Raw genomic sequence first — 23,945 nt, 5'->3', positions numbered from 1 at the left:
AAAGTAAATGCCATAGATTTGTCGAGGGATTGGATGTGGGGAGTGAGAGACAGAGAGGTGAGGGTGACTCCTGGGTTTTTGGCCTGATCGATGGAAGGATGGTGGTGATGTTTGCCTCAAGGAGAAGGGGAGGTCGGTGTTGGTTGGGAGAAGCTGGAGCTGCTCTTTGGACATCCTAGTGGAGACTTCCAGTCAGCAGCTGGGCGTGAGGGTCTGACCTCAGGGGAAAAGGTTGGGGCTGGAGAGTCAAACACCGAGAACCATCGGGGGCTAGGTGAGCTCTGAAGCCAAGGTGGGATCACCCCTGGGGAGTGAGAGGGAGAAGACAGAGGACTGAGCCCTGGGGGCTTTGGCATCTGGAGGTCAGGAATCGGGGAGGAACAGCAAAGGAGGCTGAGAAGGCACAGCAGGGAGGGAGGAGGAAAACCAGGCCTGGAAGTCAAGGGAAGAATCTTTCAAGGAGGAGGAGCAAGTGTGTCAAATGCTGCCAACAAGTTCAGATGAGGCCTGAGAATTGATTTTTGGATTTGGCATCATAGCAGTCACTGGGGACCAGACCACAGTCAGTCTAGCCCCTTTGTACAAACACTAGAAAGATGCAGCCCCTCCAGGTGGACCTGGCTGTGCAGGAACACAGAAGGGAGACCCCTCTGTATACAGGAAAAGGTGTCCCTCCCTCAGCTAGATGTAGCCTTGAACCAGGCACACAGTGTGGTGAGAGGACAGCAGGCTGGACTGCAGCTCCCTCTCCACCTCTCGTGCACCTCAGGTGCCCTTGTCCAGTGCCCAAGCTGCACACCTGTGCTCAGCAGCTGTGTTGGTGACTTTGATGAGTGGTGTTTGTGGAGTGAGTGTGGGTTGGGGGGATGAGAGCCAGATTGGAGTGCATTCAAGAGACAATAGGGGGCCAGCCCAGTGGCACAGCGGGTAAGCTCGCACGTTCCACTTCAGCGGCCCAGGGTTCACCGGTTTGGATGCCGGGTGTGGACCTACGCACCGCTTGTCAAGTCATGCTGTGGCAGGCATCCCACGTATAAAGTAGAGGAAGATGGGCACGGATGTTAGCTCAGGACCAGTCTTCCTCAGCAAAAAAAGGAGGATTAGTGGCAGATGTTAGCTCAGGGCTAATCTTCCTCAAAAAAAAAAAAAAGAATAAAAAGAGAATGGGAGAGGAACTGGAGAGCATGGACAACTTTTTTGAGGAGCTTTGCTATAATGAGGAAAAAGAAATGATGCAGTAGCTGGAGGGGGCTATAGGGTTGAGAGGAAATAGCCAAGTGAGGATGGCTGAAAGGGAAGGCATCCCAGGCAGGGGACCAGCACAAGCATATCGAGGTCAATAGAAATGGTTGGGGTGCAGTTGGGTGGGAGGGGTCCTAGAACATCACATTTGAAGTGGGAAGTGTCAGAACGGGACACTGTGAAGGTGGGTTGGGATCTCTATCTTGGGGGTGCTGGGGGCAAGGGCGGGATTGGAGCATGGCTGGGCACACAGTAGGTGCTCACTGAGCACTCTGGGATTGGCCTGGGGAATCCCTACCCAGCCTCCCCTCCCTGGATTTCAATCTTCCAGTTGGAATATGGGAGAATTGGGTGTTTCAGATGCTCTCTGAGCCAAGGCTCCTCTAAGCCCAGGATTGGACCCAGATGCCTTCCTCCAGTTGGCCTGGGGAGGCAGGAGGTCAGGTAGAGGCCTCACTGTGGCAAAGGCTGTAGTGGGCTGAGTGGGCCGAGAGCTGGATCCCCTGCCTGAGGGTGCTGACCACTCTCAATGTGACTGGGCCTTCCCATATGTCACTCGTGCTTTCCCTGGGGACCAGCCGAGGCCCAGGCAGTAAGCCATGGGGAGCGGTCCCTCAGTGTGGGGGTCTTTGGTCTGGCCTCCGGCACCTGCCTTCCTGAGACTCACCCTCAGGTGGGTGGGGAGGAGGAAAGGGAAGTCCCTTGGAGGAACGGGAGAAGCTTCCATTCTTCTTTCCCTGGAGGGAGGCTGGGGAATATAGTGCATTTTGGCTGCTGGGTGGGGGATGTAGACCCTGTTCTCTTTCAGGAGGCAAAAGTAGCTACAAGAAGAATAATAACCCTCTCTCCTGCGTCCATGGCACCCAAAGCACTCTCTCACATAGAGCCCACCTGTGGCCTTGTGACAGCCCTTTGAGCTAGTTCCACTTGACATAGGAAAGTAAGCTTCAGGGAGGGGATGTCGCTGCTCATGGCCACACAGCCAAGAAGCAGCAGGGGCCAGACTAGAACCTAGGTCTCCTGGCCCTGGCAGGCTCATGCCCGCTGCAACAGGCTCCCAGAGCTGTGAAGGACCGGGAGCAGATCCAGGCCAGGGACTAGGTTGTGTGCACCAGCCCAGGCCAGATTAAGTGGAGAGACAGTATCTCCCTACCTCCCTGTCTTCCCCTCCCTCCACGTATATTTATTAAGCCATACCATGTGTTAGGTGCTGAGGGTACACTGTGAACAAGGCAGACCTTGTCTTCAAGGGGCTCACAGTCCATCCAGGTGGACAGAGATGAAGTAATCCATCCATGAGTAAGTCACTCCTTACAATTGGAATAGCCATGGCCGGCTGAGTGCATCTGTGTGCCAGGTCTTGGGTGGGTGGGCACTGAGCACATCAGCTCTTACATCCCACAAGAGAGGGGCTGTTACCATCCTCGTGGGGTAGATGAGGACATGGAATCTCAGAAAGGTGGTCCAGCTGTGACTGGAGGTCATGGGTCCGGAAGATGGGGAGTGTGGTAGCAAAGCCCTGTCACCTCCACTTCCCCCTACAGCCCCTGCTGGTTGCCGGTTGTCACCCATCCCTGCCTACAGGTAAGCAGAGGGCAGAGGTAGAGGGAGGGACAGCAGGGAAGCCATGCTCCCTCTGTGCCCTTCAAGAAGATCCTGGGCATCTGCAGTAGAGTGTCCCCCTTGTTTCTGGGCTCTGTGGGAATGTCCTAGGGTTTGATGGGCAGTGAAGGGGTGTGGCCAAAGTGCCCTCTGAACTGTCGAGCTGTGTCCACATGATCAGACCTCCTGGGACCTTAAGCAAGTGGCCTATGCCTTTGCAGCCTCAGTTTTCTCATCTGTAAAGTGGGCTGTAGGATTGTTCTGAGGGTTGAATATACCAGATAGAAAGCACTTAATGTGGACTCAGGCACACGGTAGATGCACACAGTTCATAGCAGAAGTGTCAGTATGGTTGATGAAACCCCAGCTCCAGCTGTGGCCCAGCTTGCAGAAGGAGGAGGCTGAGGACAGCTCAGACCCTGCACCTCCAACTACTGCCACCCTGCCCAGCCTAGACACCCCTCATAGGCCAGTAAATTCTCTCTCTCCTCTCACCCTCTGCACCCTAAGAAGAGGGTCCCTAAGGTCTGTATGTGTATGGGTGGAAAGAAGGCAGAGAAGGCTTCATGGAGGAAGGGGCATTTAAGCAGGGATCTGAGGATTGAGTTGGAGTTCACTGGGCACAGCAGGATCCAGGCCTGACAGAGCAGAAGGTGGAACACCTGCACAGGTCCAGAGGCGGGAGAGAGCTGGGTATAGAGAAGAGCCCCTGGGGGCTGGAATGGAAGGAGGGAGGTGGAAAGTGGCTTCCTGTGGTCAGGCCTGACTCTAACCTGATCTCCCTTCTCTGTAGGGCTGGGCCTGCTCACCTCCCCCCCCCCCCCCCCACCCCCCCCCGGCCCCAGCTCCTGGTCTCTCCAGGTCTCTATGGGTGGGGGTCCTTTTATTATCTCTCTGAGAGGTGGAATCTTGCCCTGCAGGGACCTCACAGCCGGCCAGTTCTTCTTGGTGTCTGGCCCAGGTAGAATACTGTCAGCTGTCTTCTTCAGAGCCAGGATCCTGGGGCTGGGGAGGGCTTCAAGGTAGTGACTAGCATGCAGGAGGGTCTGTGGGGCCAGTTCCTTGGGAGATGGTTTCCACAGCCCAGAGCACCCTATATTTGTCTGGCTAGGGTGGCCTCCCCCTGACCTGGCACTGGGACTGTGCATCCTTGATAGGACCCACTCCTCACCTGTCCCTCCCTCAGCGTCTCTCCCCTTTGTCACTCTCTTCTGCAGCCTCACTTCCAGCTCTGTCGAGCCCCACTTCTCACCCCCTCTCCCAGGTCTGTCGGTCCCTTTGGGTAGGTAGGTAGGTAGGGCTCGGTCTCCCTCCCTCTGGGATCGTCCAGCTTGCCCCCTGCACTGCTCGTTGCTCCCCTGTCCCAGTCAGGTCTTTCTCGGGGCGGGGTGTGTGGGGGCGTGGAGAGCAAGGAGTCAGATCGCCAACAGACTGTGGGAGGAAGGCAAGGACCCGCTCCCTTCGTCGCTTCGAGGAGGGCCGAGCGGACCCAAAGACTTGAGGGCTCAGGGTCTGGGGGCCCGAGGGTCCTGCCGAGGGGGCGGTGATTGGGTCTGGCCCGCCGACCGGCCAGGGTTAGAAGACAGCTGGGGCCCGGCTGAGCTGGAGGTGGGAGGGGGGCGGAACCTCGTAGTGCTCCCCTCCCCCACTTTCTTAAAGGGCCGGGGGCGGGGCCTTGCGGGACGGGGCTGGCTGCGCCCTCCCCGGCGGGGTCAGGGGGCACCGTCAGACCCTCGGTGCTGAGGCGCGGCGGGCCGGCCAGCCAGAGTGGCCGCTGTCGCCTCCAGGCTCCTCTCCGGCCGCCCCCCCGCCTGCAGTCCCTCCGCCCTTCCCCGCCCTTCCCGCTCCTCCCTCCCTCCTTCCCTCCTTCCTTCCCTCCCTCCTGCCGTCCGTCCCCCCATCTCCGCTCAGCTTCTCCACAGCCGCGGCTCCGACACCTAAAGGGACAGAAGCGGGCGCGGGAGCCCCGACAGGCGGCGGCGGAGTGGGACGGTCAGTCCAGCGGCAGCCTCTGCATGGCTCCGCCGTGAGAGGCTGGACCCAGCGTCTGGGACCAGGAGCGGTGAGTAGGACCGCGGGGCCACCTTGTCCCCAGGGCCCGCGTGCTCCGGGACCCCGCCCCTCCCGAAGCCAGGCTGGAGGCCGGGCCGGGGGGCCAGGGGTGGGGGGGCCGCATGCAGGGCGCCGCCCTCCGCCCTCCTTGCCCGCCCGGGTTTGCTAACAAAGCTACATTTTGAGATCAATTCCGTGGCGGCTGGAGCATCGAAGGATACGGTTGTCATGGAGATGGGGCCGAGAGAGGAAGCTCGGGGATGGCCCGGTCTGGGCCAGGGAGTCGGGGCGCCACTAGAGAGCCTCAGGCCAGCCTGCCGGGGGGGTCAGGACTGGCCAGCCCAATTGTCTCCTGGGTTCTGCCTCCCTATCTCCCCTTTTTGTATAATCTGAGGGTATATCTGTGTGTTGAGGGGGTGCCAGTGAGAGCTTGGTGGCAGAGGACCCGGGGTGTTGGATGCGCGGGCCTGCCGGCAGCCACCTTTATCACGGAGCAGCTTTGAGGATTTATTTCTGTTTCCAGTTTCCCAACTTTGACAGCTTGGCTTGGCGGCCAGGCCTCACAGGCTGGCTCTCAGCTCTGCCGCTAGAGCAGGGGCTTCCATGGGGGCGTGGCAGGCAGCAGGCAAGGCCGAGGAGGCACATAATGGCTGTGGCAGCCGCAGGGTGAGGGAGGGGTCCTTGGAGCCCACTGCTGGGGCTGGGGTAGGGCAGGGAGTCCAGATGTGGGAACCCCCTGCCTGACTAGCCCCCTCCTAGGAGGAGGTATATTGACTCCTGCTGTCCCCAGAGGATCTGAGGGTTCCCTGAGTCAGAACTGGGGGCATTGTCTCTGCACAGGCCCAGGGGGCCACTGCCTCAGCCCATCCTTTCCTCTTGGGGCCGTCTTGGGGGGGCCCTGGAAGAGAACTGGGGGCAGAAGCACCAGCCACAATGAAAGTGGATTTGAGATTCCTGGCAGGCTCAGGATAAGCCAGGCTGAGCTTGATGGTGAGTGAATGGGGAGCAGGGGGAGGGCGCAGGGTTTGGCCAGGGCAGATGGTCAGCCTGGGTCTGGGGAGAGGCATCTGGACTTTCCTGGGTTCCCCAGCTCCTTCTTCTAGACCCTGGAAATAAGAGCTGCTCAATGGAGAGTACTCAGGCAGCTTGAAGGAGAGTGGGTGAGGGGCATTGGGAGCACCTCCAAGCCCAACCCCTGGCCGTGGGCAGTTACAGTCATTCTTCTACCCTCTCCTTTGGGGGGTTAGGAACCCTGCTTCCCAGGGAAGCCACAAGTTCTGTGACCTGTGATCTCTGAATCAATAAAATGGGCCAGCTGCCCTCCCCTCCCCACCTCACATCTCTGGAGGAAAGACCTGCCCTGCCAAGAACCCCTTTCCCCCAGATGTGGTGAGGGGCAGTGGCTTCTGAACAGGGATACTGCGAAATTTGGTCCTCGGGGAAACATGGCAGGTCCCCAGGTTGTGGCCTGAACCAGAAGGTTCCCACACCCACTCAGAGGGTGAGTAGGTGGGTGGTGGTCCAGCTAAAGGTAGAAGGATGACTGGAATGTCCTTGGAAGGCCTCCCCTGCTGGTGTCTCTTACGGGGCTGAAGCCTCAATGCTTGAGTGACTTGTCCCTTACAGCTCAGGAGTGCCCTGGGCCAAGCTGAGAGGTTTCCCTCCTTCTGCTCGTGCTGGTCTGAGCTGTGGGGCATGCACCCCCCAAGATGGCCTGATTCTAAGTGTTTCCTGAAGGGAAGGAGCAAAGCTAACTGGAACGAAGAACAGGACTGAGAGAGGGATTGGGGGACATTACCTTGCCCAGCTTCCATATATAGAGTACTAAGTACCACTAAGATAAGTACTCACATATGCGCAACAGCCTTTAGAGTGAGGTGCTCCTATTATTCCCATTTTGTGGAGGAGGATATTAAGGCTCAGGAGAAGCTCCTTGTTCAAAGTCACCTTGTTAGTAAGTGGCAGAATCAGGATTTGCACCTAGGCACAACTGTCTGAAGCTTGGACCTGTGTCCTAATCTCGTTCTCTTCTTCCTTGGAGATACAAGTGAAGAGGGAGGTGGGACTGAGTGCCTTTCCATCCAGAGCAAGGGGGTGACATTGGGGAAACTGAGGCACTAAGCTGGGGTCTTCTAGAGGGGCGGGATCAAGGCATTCCCATTCAGGGTGTCGGCTTGCAGGAGAATGACACTGCCTCTCGCGACAGATGATGCTCTAGACATCCTTTGCCAGATGGTCTTTTCCAGGAAAATCTGTTTTGAGTGGCGTCTTATGTCTGGGGCTCCATATTTAGCCTGGCTCCTCATACGGGAGGATACACTTAGGCTGTCGCCCCTTGAGGGGTGTTTGGGGGGAGGGGTGGGCCTGGGCCAGACCTAGCTCCTTGCCATAGCACAGGCAGAGGTAGGGTGGGGCCCATGTTCCTGCCAGCCCTGCCCACTTGAGGGCTGCCCTGCTGGTCTCCCTGGGACCTGGCTGTTTCTTGCAGAGCCCTTGTCCTCCTAAGTGGGTTTGCTCACAGGTAAGTCTGCTTCCTTGGGGTCTGACCCTCTTTAGGTGATGAGCCACTCCAGGGCTGTGTCTGCCTGGCCCCGCATCCGTGACCCTGGACACTCCAGTGTCCAGCCCAGGACAGGCCCACAGCCCAGCTTGTGGGCTGCTGCAGTGAAGGACTGCCCCCTTCTCCTGTTCCCCCTCCTCCTCTGCCCCCTCCTCCTCTTTCCCCTTCTCCTCTGCCCCCTCCTCCTCTTTCCCCTTCTCCTCTGCCCCCTCCACCTCTGCCCCTCCTCCTCTGCCCCCTCCTCCTCTTCCCCTTCTCCTCTGCCCCCTCCACCTCTGCCCCTCCTCCTCTGCCCCCTCCTCCTCTTTCCCCTTCTCCTCTGCCCCCTCCTGCTCTTTCCCCTTCTCCTCTGCCCCCTCCACCTCTGCCCCCTCCTCCTCTGCCCCCTCCTCCTCTTTCCCCTTCTCCTCTGCCCCCTCCTCCTTTTTACCCTTCTCCTCTGCCCCCTCTTCCTCTGCCCCCTGCTCCGTCAAGCCTGGCCCTGAGTTCCCCTCTTTGGAGTGTCTCCCTCCACTCCCTTCCTTCCCCCCTAACTTTTTGTTTTGTCAAACCTGGAAGTACAATGAACACTCACCTATATACCCTTCACCTATAGAGCCAGATTTGCCAGTTGTTGACATTTAGCCCACATTTGTCTCTCTCTCTCTCTGGACCTTTTGAAAGTAAGTTGCAGACATCATAACACTTTGCCTCTAAATACTTCAGCATGAATTTCCTGAGACAAGGACATTTTTCTACGTAATGACTATACCATTATCATACCCAAGAAATTTAATGATATAATTTAACCTAATATGTAATCCATATTCAGATTTCTCTTGCTGTCCCTGAATGTCCTTTATTGCTGTTTAAAAAAATTCTTTTGATCAAAGATCACACATTGCATTTAGTTATGTCTCTTTAGTCTCCTTTAATCTGGAATAATCCCTCTGCTTTTTTTCTTTTTAAGTCTTTTGTTACATTGTCATTTTAAAGAGCCTTGGTCAGTTCTCTTGTAGAATGTCCCACATTCTGGATCTGCCTTATTGCTTCCTCATGAGTAGATTCAGGTTAAACATTTTTTGGCAAGAATATCCCATAGGTGATGTTGTGTACTTCCCACTGCATCCTGTCAGGAAGCACATGTCATCAGCTTGTCCTATAACAGGTGGTGCTAAGTTAGGTCACTTGGCTAAGGAGCCCCTTTGTTTCACTCCTGTTCCTTTCTCTTCCCTACCTCCAGAAGCTTCATCCACCTGGTCATCCACGCACCACGTCAGCAAACCTGACTGAACTGCTACTTCACACCATCCTCACATTGACAGGGCCTTCAAGGAGTTCACAACCTCGGGGTGGGGGGTGGGGTGAGCCACAACTCAGAGCAGGTGCTGTCAGAGTTGGGGAGAGGCCCAGAGAAAGTAGTGAGAGGTACAAGGGGGGAGAGGGGATTAAGGCAGGAAGAAAGAGGGTGGGGCCCAGATCACAGCTGGCTTGGAATGTGGCCAAGGGCACTGGGAGCCACTGTAGAGTTTTAGAGAGGGGAGTGATGGGGGAGATGTGAGCGCACAGAAGGGCTCTCTGAGGAGGATGGAGTGGGATTGGCAGGGCCAGCAGGGTGGAAAAAAGACTAGTCAGGAGGCCATGATGTAGTCCAGCACAAGATGTGTGGCACTGGATTCGGGCTGCTGCGTATGGTGCACAGAGGGAATGGAGTTGGTGGCATGGTAGCCCTGCTTGGACTGGGGTGTGGCAGGTGGGGGTGGAAAGAAGGGGATGGAGTAAGGATAAATTTAGGAGGCAGAATGGATGGGCACTGGTGTCTAAGTAGAGATGGGGAAGCTGTGGTGTGATGGCTTGGGAAGGGGATGGAGAATGCAGTTCTGAGCGTGTAAAGTCGGAGGTACTTTCCAGGTCAGAGGAACAATTGTGTGGGAAGCTCGTTTGTCCAGGTCTTGGTGGCTACCTGTGGCCCCCCTCTGAGAAGCTCATTTTGGGATGTAGGCAGAGGGAAGGCCAAATAACCCACAGCAGGGAACCATGGTGGGCTTTCAGGCACCAGCAGGGAAGGGACTTTGAGCAGGGGCCAGGGGCTGGCTCAGAGGCAGCTGCCACTGTAAAAGTCAGGATAATGCCTCCCTTGCAGACCCCCCATCTCCCTTATCTCATTTTGCTTCTTTATACCTGCTTGGCAAAACCCCAATCCTGGTTAAATTCAAGGCCCAGCCTGCTTTGCATCAGACCTGTGCAGCTGAATGGGGCTGAGAAAAATTACTACCCCGACTGGGCTCACTCTAAGTTCAAAACCGTGAACTTCAGGTGCGTCCTTAGTGCTGTCCTGCAGTCCCACCACAGGTGCGAGTCCATCCCTCTCCGCCTACCTGATGACTGTTTCACACTTTCTCTTCTACCCTCATCCCTAGTCCCTCTTCCCAATCTTCCCTCAAAGCTGATGACATTGCTTCCTACGTCTTTGAGAAAATATAAGCAAACAGAACTTCTTCAGACTCCCAGTGCTACATTGACCTATCTACCAGCAGCTGCACCCACTGCTCTGCCTGCCTCCTGTCACTGTGCGTGAAGGGTCCCTGCTCCTGGTTAAGGCCACCCCTCTACTTGTGCACTAGATCCTTGTCCTCTCATGCCTGCTTGAGGACATTGCTCCAAGCAAGTGCACCCTCCTACATTATAGGTTCCCCCTCTACTGTCTCATTCCATCAGCAGTTATCTTGCGGTTGTTTCTCCTATCTTAAAAGATGGCTCTCTTGTCTTCTCCAGCCAGCTACCACTGCATCTCTCTGCTCCCCTTTGCAGCAAAACTCCCCAGAAGGCTTGTCTAGACTCATTGTCTCCATGTTCTCGCCTCCCACTCTCTCTTGATTCCACTCTGGTTGGGCTCTCACCCTCTTCCACTCCACTGACTGCTCTTCTCAAGGCCACCAATGATCTCTGTGTTGCCACACCCAGTGGCCAATTCTCAGTCCTCATCTGTAGCATTTGACATTTTCAATCTCTCCCCCTTCCTTGACCTCTAGGACATCCATTCTCCTGTTTTCCTCCAAGCTTGTGGGTTGCTCTTTCTCGGCCTCCTTCCTGCCTCCCTGCCCCAGTATTGGAGTGCCCCAGGACTCAGCCCTGGCATGGCTGCTCTTCCTCCTCTGCGCTCACTCCTGTGCTGATCTCACCTAGTCCTGCGGCTTTAAGTACCACCTACATGCTGCCAGCTCCCAAATTTATACCCCAAATTCTGACCTCTCTCCTGACCTCCAGTGGCCTATTCAGCATCTCAACTGTCACATCTACTAGACACCTCAAGCTCAGCTTGTCCAAACCTGAGCTCCCAATCTTCTTCCCCAAACCTGCTCCTCCCAGTCTTTCCATCTCAGGACTGGCGACTCCATCCTTCTAGGGGCTCAGGGCCCAAATGCTGGTGTCATTCCCGACTCCTCTCTTTCTCTTCCACCTCATGTACTGTCCATCAAGGGATGAGGCTTTTACCAGTGACCAGATCTCCCATCAGTGGGCTGTGGTTGAATCAGAGGGACAGTTTCAAAGATAGCGACAGAGAGGTAGAATGGCCCAGTACAGTCCCTTTCATAACTGCTCGTTTTGCATCACATGCTGCTCACCCTCATCCAGCCCCAAGGAGACCACAACCTTTGTCAGACACTGTGCCGAAGTCCTAAAGCGGAGACAGGAGATGACAGAGGAAAGGGAGGGAAGGAGGAGAAGGGGGAACTCAGTAAGGGAGGGGTTAAGTAGAGCTACATAACAAGAGGTTGGGGTGGGGAGGAAGGTCACAGGGGAGGAGGTAGAGAGGGAGAGGGGTTTTCTTGGAGTGTAATGGACAGAGAATGTGGGGCTCTAGAGACTATGGGGTAAGTGAAAACTGGGCAGAGAGAAGGGAGGATGAAATTTCTTGGTTCATTATTCCTGGCTGTTGAACGAGACTGAGGGCAGGCTCTTCAGAGATCAAGCCCTCCAGTCTGCTCCCACCCCAGCGTTTTAGACAAGATAGGGCTGGTTGGGAGGACTTGTACTTGGTCAGTCCATTGTAGCTCTTGTGGTTCAGCTCTCAATCCGTAGGCTCATGGGTCAAACGTGGTTCAAGCATCAGAATGAGTCCCAGGTGCCGGCTGAAGCTCCAGGAAGACAGAGCAGCAGCCAGTCGCTTAAGCAGAATATCCTAGTCCTTTGTGGTCCCAGATAACTGAAGACTCACCCTGTAGGGAAGTCAGCTAGGGGTAGAGTCACCAGCTGTCAGCGTGATTTGGGATTTGACAATGGACATTGTGAATTTCATCAGTGTGGAGGGCTCTCCAAACCAGCTTGCAGATGTATGCAAATGATAAGCAAATGAGGGTGCCAAGTGACTGAGGGGTGGAGAGAGAAGCAAGCTGGGAGATGTCAAGGAATGACCTTTGCAGACCTGCACCCAGGGGCCCCTGAAAATCCCAGCAGGCTTTGGGGCACATGCAGATAAGATGCAAATGTAAACCCAGCCCTGGGGACCACAGCCTGCCTGACCATGAGAAAGAGGAAGCCTTCCAGACCCCCGTCACCCAAGGCAAAGCTGGTTCCCCACGGGCCAAACCGAGAGGAGGAAAGCAGGGTGGTGCTGAGCCTCCTTAATAACCCCAGATTGGCACCACCTAAAAGAGATGGGCACCTTTTAAGAGAGGCCCAGGCTCCTGGCCCTCTTCCTCACCTGGTGTGGGTCTTGTGCCTTGAGAAGGAAAGTTAGGAGGGAGGCTGGCCTAGGGTAGGAGTGTTGGTGGGGCCAGGACTGTAGGGTCCTCACCTGCCTCAGGAAAGGGTGGTGCGCCCTCTCTGGCCCACCCTCCTGGCCCCCACAGGAGACTTTCTCCTGTCTCCACCCTCAGGCTGGGCCTCTGAAGCCCCTGCCTCAGAACTTGCTCTAACAGCCTGCCGAGGACAGATGTCTACTGGGGCCCACTGAGTGTCCTGTGCATTCTACCCACAGCGTGGGCAGTCAGCTTATTCCCCTGCAGACTCCAGAGAAGGTTCTGGGAAGCAGTAGCCACCGTCTTTCCCTGAGCACTTGTGTTCGGCTCTGAGCTAAGCATCATGCTCACGCCATCTCTTTTGTCCTTGCTGCATCCCTGTGAGGCAGGTGCTGTTAGCACCCCCCATTTTATAGTGGAGGACACAGAGGCTCAGAGAGGTGGGCAACTTTCCTGAAGTCACACAGCTTGTGGGTAGCAGAGCTTGGATTTGAAGCCAGGTCTTTCTGACTGCACAGTGAGGGTGTTGACCCTCTGTCTTGGTCTGTCCCAGTCTGAGGCACTTGTTGCTGCACAAGGTGGTCTAAGCTGGGAAGACTAAGTGGATTGGGAGGGATTAGGGTCACTTTGGGGAGTGGAGGTAGGGAAGTGCCCAAGGCTTCTGGGTGGGCATCCCCTCCATGTTATCCTGGGCACCTCCCTGCCCAGGGCAGTTGGCACATTAAGGAGGTGCATGCCCAGGCTGACCTGTACCTAGGGAAGGTGCCTAGAGCTCCCTGATGACAGGAAAGTCCTGACCTCCAGACTCCTTAGCTGGCAGAGGCTGGCCCGGAGAATGGTGAGTTGTGTGATCCAGGGACCCATTGAGGGGTCTTCCTGTCAACTCCTTGCTGCCCAGGCTGTTAGTTACCTGGCAGGTTCCTGTGGATCCTGGGGTGCACAGGGCTGGGCCAGCCTGGGACCTGTGAATGGTGTGGGGCACAGCTGGCCAAGGTCTGTTCTGAGCAGTTACTACACACTAGCCCTATTCATTGATCATCTTGTTTAACTGTCCATGTGTGTGCACTTATGTGTTTGTGTGAAGATCCCAGTGCCTACTGTTTGCCAGGCACTGTGCTAGGATCTTGGGGAGACAGCAGTGAACGTGACATAGCCCCCACTCTCACTGAACTTACATCTTAGTGAGGGAAATGGGCAGGAAACAAATAGAAAAGAAAGTTTCAGTTTTGCAAAGTGATGCTTAGCAGATATGATGCTCTGTGGAGGACTGTGAGTGAGTGCCAGGGGGTCAGAGAGGGCCTTTCTGAGGAGGCAGCATTGGAGTTGAGCCCTGAGTGACAGAAGAGGCAGTCATTTAAAGATCTAGGAAAAGCGCATTCTAGGCCAAGGGTACAGCTGGTGCAAAGGCCCTGAGGTGGGAATGAGCTCAGGGAGCAGAAAGAAGGCCAGTGTGGCTGATGGGGTGGGGGATGGGGAGAGGGCAGTGAATCAGCTCAGGCAGGGCCTTTTTAGGCCATGCTGAGGAGGTTGAATTCTAACTGAAGGGCGATGGGAGCTATTGGGGGGTTATGAGTGAGGGAGGGATATGATGTAATTTGTGTTTTCACAGCTCACTCCAGCTGCCATGGAGAGAGTGGGGAGAGGGACAGGGTTGTCTCAAGAGCAGCTGAGACCCAGCAAGTGGTTGGCTTGGCATTCGGCCCTGGCCCAGCCTGGGTTCCACTATCTTCATGGGCCCTGTCTTGGTACTGAAGAAGAGGCTGCTGAGCCCAAGGTCATCTCAAGGGCAGTGGGTAGCAGGAGCCCCTGCCCAGAGTAGGGTCTAGTTCAGACCAAGAGAGGATGCAGGGGATCTAGCCATGGCCAGCATGTCATTTGTAGGCGTATCCTTGGGATAGGGGCCCTGTGGTCCAGCTGTACCCCTCCCCAACTCTTGCCAGCAGGACTGGAGGTGGGCAGGATCACTGGTTTGGATAGACTCTCCTGGTTGAGGATTTGAGCCCTTGATCTTGTGGGAGGGTCTGATGGTGGGCCTTGGAAACTGAGGGCTCATCCTCACCTCCAGCCCATCCAGGTGCAGAGGGAGGCTACTCCTGAGTTCTAGAAGCAGCTACTCACTGTGTGACCTCAGGCAAAGCCTTTCCTGGGTCTGTGCCTCCCTCTCCCCATTTGTCAAAGGTGATAGTGAGAAGAGTGGATCATAGCTGCCTTCTCCTTGACCTCTGTAGTGTCTGTTCTTCCTTGGATCTCAGCTCTCTCAGCTTCATGACCTTAAGTTCTCCCACCAGCCATGGAGAAGGAGAGCAGAGGCGCTGCCCCCATTCTGCAGATGAGTTCACAAAGGCCAAAGGGGACAACAAGGAGACTCAGGGAACATGGTGATTCAGAGTGAGGACTTGGGGCATTGTTTCACACCTCTGCCCTCAAGATCCCCTTTATGCACCCCTCCCTTGGGCTCAGCAAGAGTGGGGGTTCCTGGCTCAGCCATTTCTGGGCTCAGCTGGCCCTTAGCCCAGGCAGGGACTCTGGGCCCCCCGCCCAGAGTGGAGATCAATGCTATCCCTTGTCTGCCCACCTCCAGAAGCCAAGGACACGGCCCAGTGCCCAGTGTTGGCAGAACCTCTGTCCTGCTCCCTGCTGCAGGAGGACATGGCAGGGCAGGTAGGGCTTAAGCCAGCCTGAGGCAGCTGCTGGACATTGGGGAGTAGTGTAGGGACCTCCCAAGAGGTCCTTGATTTGTCCTTAACCCTGGCTTTGGGGCTGGTGTAGACTGACCATCGGGTGAAGCTGCTTGTGCTCTCAAATCTCAGGCTTCACTGGAAGCTCGGGCACAGCCCTGACCAAAGGGGAGGCACCCCACCCTGCCAGGCTCAGCCTCCATGCATGGGTGTGGGAGCTGGAGGCACCTTGTTAGAACTGGGTTGAAGCTCTGTGCCCCAAATCTAATGCTTGTCCAGGCCCCAGGCTCGAAAGCAGGCCAGAGAACTAGAACTCAGGCAGCAGGCCAAAAGGCCCCACTCTCCCTCATTTCTCCTTTCTAAATGCTTCCCCCCCCAGGAGTCTCAGTTGAGGAGATGACCTCCTGTTCTCCCTCCTCTGAGTGCACAACTGGAGGGAACAGATTGAAATAGCAACTGCAGCAGCAGGGATTTAGGGCAGACCAAAAAGAATCCCTCACTCAGTGCCGAGCCCCTTGAGATTCCTGGTGTCCTAGGAGCAGGGCCCAGATATTCTAGAGCCTGGTTCTTTGGATTTTTAAAAAATCTGTTGAAGTAGGTTTTTTTTTTTTTAAAGATTGGCACCTGAGCTAACAACTGTTGCCAATTTTTTTTCCTTCTCCCCAAAGCCCCCCAATACGTAGTTGCACATTTTAGTTGTGGGTCCTTCTAGTTGTGGCATGTGGGACACCGCCTCAGCGTGCCCTGACGAGCGGTGCCATGTCCGTGCCCAGGATCTGAACCGGCAAAACCCTGGGCCGCCGAAGTGGAGTGCATGAACTTAACCACTTGGCCATGGGGCCATCCCCAGGTTTTGTTTTTTTAAAGTAAAATCTTATGCTCATGCAGTCTTCAAGGTTCTAGGAAGTGATGCTCTGGGGAGGGGGGGAGGAGAGGGGGAGGACTGGGGCCCCAGATCTCTATTTTGCCCTCTTTTCTTCCTCTCCATGTTTGAAAACCAAGGGTTAAATGGATCTTAAGTAGTCCCTTGGTGGCAGAGCTCCCCTCAAGGGCCCAGAAGCTCCCAGAGTAGATTCACCTTCCTCTCCAGGCTCATCTTCTTTAAATGGGAAATTCCTCCTGGAGTCTAACTCAGTGTTTCCCAAACTTGCCTTGTTATAAGAATAACGGATTGCTATATCTGTTCCTTGTAGATTCTGGTTCAGGAGAACTGAAGCGGGGCCTCATAATCTGTATTCTAACAAGTCCCTCAGGTGACACTCATGACTAGGCAAGTATAGGCAGCATGGTCTCACTTAAATCCCTGTTGCTGTACCTGCAGCTTGTTCTGCTGCAGCCCAGAAGGCTGACCCGTCTCTCTCCTCCTCCAGCTTCTCCTGAACCCCCAGCACCCCTTCTCCAGAGGAGAGTGGGGGTGTTGGGGGAAGCTGAAGCCTGAAGAAGAGAGGAAGGAACTGGGGGGCTGGTCTGTGTCCCTGGTGGCAGAGGTCACTGGGGATGGGGGGCAGAAATAACTTAGGCTGGGTTGGGACAGGGGCAGAGAGGGATAAGGGGAGAGCTAGAACACAGCACATTACATCTGCTCTCCCATCTGGGATTAGATTGGGCAGGAAGCCTCTGGGAAATATGGGTTGGTTCCAATCGTTTTAAAAAGGGGTGGGGGTGGAGATGGCAGGTAAAATGGGTGTCTTCCTTTTACAGATGAGAAGCAGATCCAGAGCAGGGCAGAGAGCAGTGGGGCTGACCTGAGTACGGCAGTGAGGGGGCCTGACCTGGACCCACACGAGGGTTACACAGTGTTTTGGGCAGAGCAGGGTCTGGCTCCCCTTCCAGTGCTCTCCCCAGAGTGCTCCATGGGCAGCCTCCTCATGAGTCCCTCCTCCAGCCTGGGTGAGCTCTAGGGGCTGGGTGTGGATGGGAACCCCAGGCCCCCACCTGCTTCCTCCTCACACAGCCAGCGCTTTGGGCGCTGGGCGGCGGAGACAGCCTCGCTATTGGCGAGGCTCCCGGGTGGCGCCGCATTCGCCCAGCACCCTGGACAGCGCTCACGCTGGGCCTCGGGGCTTCACTTCGGCTTCTTTCGGGTGGCCTCTGTTCTGATAAGTCTGCACTTCTCTTGGCTTCCTTGCCTCCTCTCTTAACTCTGCCTCTAAAGGCAGCCCCCAGCCCAGTTCCCTCCACTTACCACAGATTCACTCTTGTCTGGCTCCTGGAACCAGGGCGAGACAACACGGAGAGGCAAGAGGACTGGCTGGTCAGCCTGGGATTTTGTCTCTATCCCTCACCAGTGGGAAAGGAAGAGAGCTTGGAGGGGTCCTGGACCCTCTCCTCGTCCCTCCCAACCTAGATCTTCCTCAGGAGGCTTTGGTGAATTCTTGAGGGCACAACAGAAACACATAAGAGGTAGCAGGGAAGGCAGGACTGGGGTACATGGGGTCGCAGGGGATCAGGGGAGAGGTGAGTGGGGCTGGCCTGAGCAGGGCAGTGAGGAGACCATGACCTGGACCCAGACTCCAGCAGGGAGGTCCTGAAAAGATAATCTCAGCTGTCCTCCTGTCCCCAGGCAGGCTGCTGGTGCTGGTTCTGCTGGGCTTCAGACTCTCAGCACCTGCCCTGTCTGACCCACCCCTTCATCTCTCCATCTGCCACCAGGTCTAGTGGAGTCCCAGGAGCAGCCAGCTCAAGGTGGAAGCAGTGGCTGCCATGGATGAGGATAAGCCACCATCTGTACTGCCTGGGGAAGGTGGTGCCGCCTGGGACGCCAGCCTGGAGCCCGAGGAGGCACCCGAGGTCCAGAATGGAATGGGAGCCAGTGAGGACCTGAATAGTAGTGACAACAGCCCAGGACATGAGATAAGGCATGCCCTGGTGGACACTGAGGAGCCCACAAAGGGCCCAGACATGGCCCTCCATGGCCTCAGCCTTGGCCTCTCCCTTACCAATGGCCTAGCCCTGGGGCCAGAGTCGAACATTCTGGAAGATTCTACAGAGTCCAGGCCCTGGAGGGCTGGTGGGCTGGCGGAGGGTGAGGATGCCTCCAGGAGCCTCTGTCCAGACACTGAGGACCCTCAGCTGGGGTAAGTGGGTGTCTTGGGATAGAGGCTTACCACATTTAGCTGCTCCAATGCTATTTGGCCTCGGCCTAGCCACTTAACCTCTCGAGTTCTTATTTTTCTCATCCATAAATGGGGACATGAAATGTCCCTGGGTGTTTTGGGAGGATAGAGCCATGAGATTTCAAAGGCCACCTTCAGCCCCCCAAACCATCATGAGCTGTTTCTATGTGGGGTTGGAGGGCCGGACTCCCTCCATCCCAGGAATTAGAATTTCAAAATGCCTTCATGTAGAAGGTCATCTGGTCTATCATTCTGCTTCTTGGAGATGAGGATCTCCCAATTCTGCAACTGACCTCAGGAGAGTAGGCTTTGTGGGTTAATCCCTGTTTGCTACCCCTCACCTGAGTGCCATCTGGAAGTTCTACCAGGAATCTCACTTCAATCCTGTTTACTGGAGTTACAGCTCCATTTCTGTTATCCTTACCAGGAGGTGGGGAGATTCAGTGCCTTAGAGGTTCCAGTTGGACACAGAGGGTAGGGATGGGGCAGGGGAATGGGCTGAGAAAAGAAAGCATATGGAAGTCTTAGTGTGCATAGCTGCAGGCCCTGACCTGGACAAGCAAGTGTGCAGAAGGTGTGTGAGTGTGTGTGTGTGGCATGCATGTGTATGCCTGGCCTGTGCATTGGTGTGTGCACAGAGAAGTGTGAGCATTTTGGTGTGCATGGGTCTATGTGGTTGTCAGTGGGGGGTGTTTGTGTGTGCCTGGCCTATTCATTTGTGGGTGCACATTTGGGTTTGCACATGAGTGTGTAGGGCCAAATGTGCCTAGGTCTCCACAGGTAGGAATGTGGGTATGTGGGATCAGGTGCCCGTGTGTACCAGGTATGCCGTGGCCATAAGAGCATTTCCATCCGGGCAGGTCCTAGAGCGGCCACCTGGCTGGCTGTGGGTTGCCGGCAGAGGGTTGGGGCTTCTTAGAGCACACTGTTTGTATTTAGGTGGCATATCTATTTGGGATGGCTGAAGGTGGGGGCAGATGAAGGTTTAGAGATTGGGCTGATGGTTTTTAAGCCCCTGTCAGAACCACCCCACAGGTCTGCTCAGGTGCATGGGAAGGTGGGAGATGGGAGGTAGGGGAGACCATTCATGTCTCTGACAGTGAGATGAGAGCCCCCAAGGGCAGGACTCTGTATTGCTGTTCAAGTGTCTCCAGGACCCAGCACAGGCCTGGTGGAGGTGCCTTTGCTGGGCACATTTCAAGTGTCTACTCTGGTGGCCAGGGCGGTGACCCTTCTCTCCCCTCCCCTCCTCCTGGAGGTCAGTGGAAGCAACTCCACCCCAGCCCCCTGCCAGGCATCCTGCCACTTTTTAGATTTCTGCCCTCCTCCCCACTTCCTTCTCTGGAAGGAGAAGGCCTCATGAGGCTACAGTCTCAACTTCTGCTGGGACAGGGGTGGCCAGATGGCTTGGCTCCAGCTTTTTCTCTCTCAGGTCAGTTTGTTTCTACAGGAAACACACTGGGACCAAATCTTAGACACTGGGGGGTCCAAGGAGGTGTTTGAGTGGAAGGGACCTCCAAATACAGCTAGGTCTCTGCTAGGCAGCAGGGGCTGGAGGAGAAGCCAGATCCTCAGCAGGAGACAGGGGTGCACTTCTTTGCAAATGAAGGGCCTTGATTTCTCTGAAATGGGCTGGGCTCAGCCTGCTTCTTTCTGTGTTTGTGTCTCTTCCTCTTGCTGTCTCTATGTTTCTCTCTCCCTCTCATTGTCTCTCTTTATCTCTGTTACTCTCTGTCTCTCTTATTCTCTGTCGCTCTGTCTGTTTCTCACACTTTCTCTATCTCTTTTCTTTGTCTTTTTCCTGTCTCTCTCCTATTTCTCTTCCTCTCTGTCTCTCTCTTCTTGTCTCTGTTGTGGTCTTTCCCTCTTTCAGTCTCTCTCCTCCTCCTCGCCTAACCTCCCTGCTTACCTGCGCATCTCCCCAGTGGATGAGAATCCTCCTCGGATGCCTCAGTTCAGCTGTGTGTGGGGCTCTATTATAGGGGCTGGGGATACGTCAGTGAACAGAACAGACAAAAATTCCTCCTCTCATGGGGCTAATAGTCTAGCGGGGAGATAGATAATAAATCACAAAAATAATAAATGATTATATAATATGTTAGAAGGAGGTAAGTGCTTCAGAAAAAATAAAGGAGGAAAAACGGGCTGGGGCGTTTGAGGAGAGGTCCCAGTTACAAATAGAGTGGTCAGGGCAGACCTCATCGAGAAAGGGTCAAGGGAGGAGGCTTCAGCTTGAGGGAAAAGTGCTCTGGGCCGAGGGGACAGCTGGTGCAAAGGCCTCTTCTGGGGCAGCGCAGGGCCCTGCAGGGCTTAGGCAGTGTGGTGGGCTATGGGACTGAAAAACCTCTGTTCAGTCACCCAGTGCACCATTCAGCAAGGTTTACTGAGCACCTACTGTGTGCTGGGTGCTTCCTGGCCTTGTAGGGCAAGTTGGGGGGTGCTGGGGAACAGATGGTAAATGGGCATCAGAGTCCTACCTGCTGAGAGGGGCTGGGAGGAAAGGAAAAGATGCCCTGAGGATGGAAAATACTGAGAGGGGGCCAGTGTGGTGGGTGGTGTGGACCTGCCTGGAGGTGACATTAAGGCAAAACCTGAGAGCTGGAATGTGGTCAGCCAAGCTAAGAACCTCCCAGGCTGTGGGGACAGCAACATTATGGCCATGTGTGACACTTGTTGGGGTAGGAGGATGCCCACACTGCTCTGGGAACCTGGAGGGAGCAGCACCCCCTGGGCCAGGCTGGAGGAAGAGCCTCAGCCTCACACTCCTTCATTTAGATGCATGATGCCAACTATGGGTCAGGCATGGGCTGGGCATGGGGGACTGGGCCATGCCTGTCCTCCTCACTGCTGTATCCCAGTACCCAGCCCAGCACCTGGCACCTGGTGCTCAGTAAGTACTGGCTGAAAGAATAAACAGGACACAGTCCATGCCTGCCCCCAGCCCCCAAGGGAGCTCCCAGACCCAGATTGATGCAGTCAGCACCTGTAATGGGAGACACCCCGGGAGGATGGTGACTGGTCCTTGCATCCTGCAGGCTGGGTGGCCCCGGAGAGCCAGATGTGCGGGATGGCTTCAGCGCCACTTTTGAGAAGATTGTGGAGTCAGAGCTACTGCGGGGCACCCAGTACAGCAGCCTTGACTCCCTCGATGTGCTGAGCCTCACAGACGAGAGTGACAGCTGCGTCAGCTTCGAGGCCCCCCTCACACCCCTCATCCAGCAGAGGGCCCGTGACAGCCCTGAGCCAGGGGCTGGTTTGGGCATTGGGGACATGGGGCCTGAGGCGGACATGGGAGCAGCTGGTGGTGATGGGGAGCTGGGCAGCCCCCTGCGGCGCTCCATCTCCTGTAGTCGCTCAGAGAACGTCCTGAGCCGCCTGTCTCTCACGGCCGTGCCCAATGGCTTCCATGAAGATGGACCCCAGGGCCCAGATGGGGATGAGGATGAAGAGGAGGAGGACACAGACAAGTTGCTGAACTCAGCCAGGTAAGGCAGGGCGCAGGTTGGAAGCTGGAACCATTGAGCAGATGGGGAAACAGACCCAGAGGAGGCAAGGCAAGTTAGGGCAGTACCCAGAGTGAACAAGGTCATCATGTCTTCCTCTGCACCCAGACTTCCCACCCCAGTCCTGAGGTTCCATTCTGCTCTTCCAGGCTTTTCCAGCCCTGGTGGGGCCAGGGAGCTGTGCTGTGTGCTTGTATAGCATCTGATGGTCTCACTTGAGGCGCTCTTCTATAATTCTGACTTGATTCCTTCCTGATGCAGTGGAGTGTTTTTCCCTGCTCTGGCCCCTGCATAGGTTTTCAGAGTCCTGGGGAGACCTTCCAGCCCCCTGCTAGGGCCTCTGACCCTGGGCCTCTAGTCCCCTCCTCTCTACCCCCACTTTCCCTTTGCAGCGACCCGAGCCTAAAGGATGGCCTGTCGGACTCTGACTCAGAGCTGAGCAGCTCGGAGGGGCTGGAGCCTGGGGGCACAGACCCACTGGCCAATGGGTGCCAGGGGGTCAGTGAAGCTGCTCGCCGGCTGGCACGCCGCCTCTACCACCTCGAGGGCTTCCAGCGCTGTGATGTCGCCCGGCAGTTGGGCAAGAAGTGAGTTCCATCTCCTGTACCCCCCATCCCAGGCAAACCCAGTGTCTTCCTCAGCCTGAAGGGGTTGTGACTACTGTCAGGGGTGCCTGGTGCTCAGGGGGCTCCCAACGGTCCCCAAGAACTCCTCCTCCTGCCACTGTCCTCATTCCTGGCCTTGCCCTAAATCTATTTCCTTTCTGGGCAGCCTGGGCCAGGGCCCATGCTCTCAGGGAGGGGAGGTAGTGGTAGGGCAGCCCCTTGGGGCTAGGAGAGTGGGATGTGGCATGTGGTTACGGGGCCATGAGGGGTGGTAGTGAGGACAGAGCAGCTGGGCAGAGGCTAGTGGCCTACTTACTGGGGCCATGGAGAGAGGAGAACCTGGGCCCCAGGAGGTGGGGAAGGGGTTCCTGGCCCTCATTAAACCCCACTCACTGTCTATTGGGACTGGCTACAGGGGCCAAAGCACAAGCCCTGGCTTCTGGATGGAGTTTGGGGGGGGGGGGGGACTAGCCAGCTGGGAGTCCTGAAGGGGGTGGGGACTGTGAGACTGGGGCAACATCTCAAGCATGTCTGACCACCAGCATGTCCAGCTGCCTTTGTCCTTCCTCCAGAATGCCTCCCAACAACCACATTAAGGCTCCCAGATGTGCGGAAGCAGGCCTGGCTCACAAGGCTAGGGGTACAGTCCAGACCCTAGACCCTAGGTTGGAGCTGACTAGGGGCTTAGGCCACAGGAAGGAGTGAGGGGGCTCTGCTCCCAGATCCCTCTCTTCTCCTTCCCTCTCACCTCTGCCACCCTCCTGCAGCCTCCACATCGCTCTGGCCTCCCAGCCCCAGCCCAGAAATCACAACTCTGAAGCCCCCACCTCTGAGCTGGGTTGTAACCTACCTCGCCAATTTATGCCATCCTCCAGGAGCCTTCATGATGGTTGATCCTTTCTGAGACTCCCTCTACAGGAGTTTTCCCATCAGCATTTCATTGTGCTTAAGTCTCTCCCATCTGAAAACAAAAATCCTTCCTCAACTGCATGTCCTCCCTCAGCCTCTTCACAGCCATGATTTCCGGGATTTCTGCCCTGGGTGGCGTCTGTCCCCTCCCCTTCTCCACATTCAGCCCCTCTGGGCTGGCTTCTTCCCCACCCCTCCTCTTCGGAAGCCCCTCTCGTCAGGGTGAGTAGCAGCCTGGTGTCTGAATCCGGTGGCTGCTACCAGACCTCACCTTATCCCCCTTCAACAGTGTTGACGCCCCAGCCACTCTTTTCTTTTTCTTTAATTAAGCTTCTTATTATGAAAATTTCAAACATATACAGAAGCAGAGAAAATAATATATTAAGCGTCCATGTACCCATTACTCAGCTTTAAAGTTACCAGCATTTTTCTATTCTTGTTTCATCTAGTCCCCCCACAGGCCCCTTCTCCAGGTGCTGAAATATTTTAAAGCATATTTTAGGCACTCTATCATTTGATCTGTAAATACTTTAGAATGTGTCTCTAACTGATAAGGATTCTTTTACCATTTCTAACAAAATAACAAAAATTTCTTAGTATCTCTAACATTCAGTCTATGTTTAATTTTCTCTGATTGTCTCAAAAAATGTTTGTTCAACTCAGGATGCAAACAAGGTCCACACATTACATTTGGCCAGTATGTCTCTTAAGTCTCTTTTAATCAACAACAGTCTGACAGTCCCTCTTTTTTTAACGCCATGTATTTGTTGAAGAAACGGAGCCATTTGTCTGGAAGAATTTTCCACGTTTTGGATTTGGTATCCTCATGGTGTTACTTCACACATTCCTCTATTTCCCAGGTCTCCTATAAATGGAGGGGAGAGCTCGGGGCTTGATTAGATTCAGGTGGAAATTTGTTATTTTTTTTTCAGCAAGAATTCATCTCTCCAGTCTTCT

The 23,945-nt window shown here is 55.4% G+C and overlaps 1 protein-coding gene across 29 annotated transcripts in view; it reads left to right on the top strand.

The window, feature by feature from the left end:
* PSD2 (pleckstrin and Sec7 domain containing 2) overlaps positions 1-23,945 on the top strand; it is a 53,134-nt gene that overhangs the window by 2,126 nt on the left and 27,063 nt on the right. For 4 of the 29 annotated variants that reach the window (XM_070570671.1, XM_070570660.1, XM_070570675.1 and 1 more), the window contains exons 2-5: positions 4,767-4,906; positions 17,508-17,932; positions 21,007-21,456; positions 21,867-22,061. In XM_070570671.1, coding sequence (XP_070426772.1) covers positions 17,559-17,932; positions 21,007-21,456; positions 21,867-22,061 — 1,019 coding nt within the window. In that variant the 5' untranslated portion in view covers positions 4,767-4,906; positions 17,508-17,558. Of the gene's footprint in view, positions 1-2,449; positions 2,542-2,786; positions 2,827-3,637; positions 3,806-3,865; positions 4,907-5,091; positions 5,887-16,048; positions 16,126-16,556; positions 16,746-17,507; positions 17,933-21,006; positions 21,457-21,866; positions 22,062-23,945 lie in introns of those variants that run through there. The other 25 variants (XM_070570682.1, XM_070570680.1, XM_070570665.1 and 22 more) reach the window with 18 other exon arrangements.

Source organism: Equus przewalskii, chromosome 13 (assembly GCF_037783145.1).
Source record: "Equus przewalskii isolate Varuska chromosome 13, EquPr2, whole genome shotgun sequence".
Taxonomy (NCBI): Eukaryota; Metazoa; Chordata; class Mammalia; order Perissodactyla; family Equidae; genus Equus; species Equus przewalskii.
This window is presented reverse-complemented; position numbering and strand designations above follow the sequence as displayed.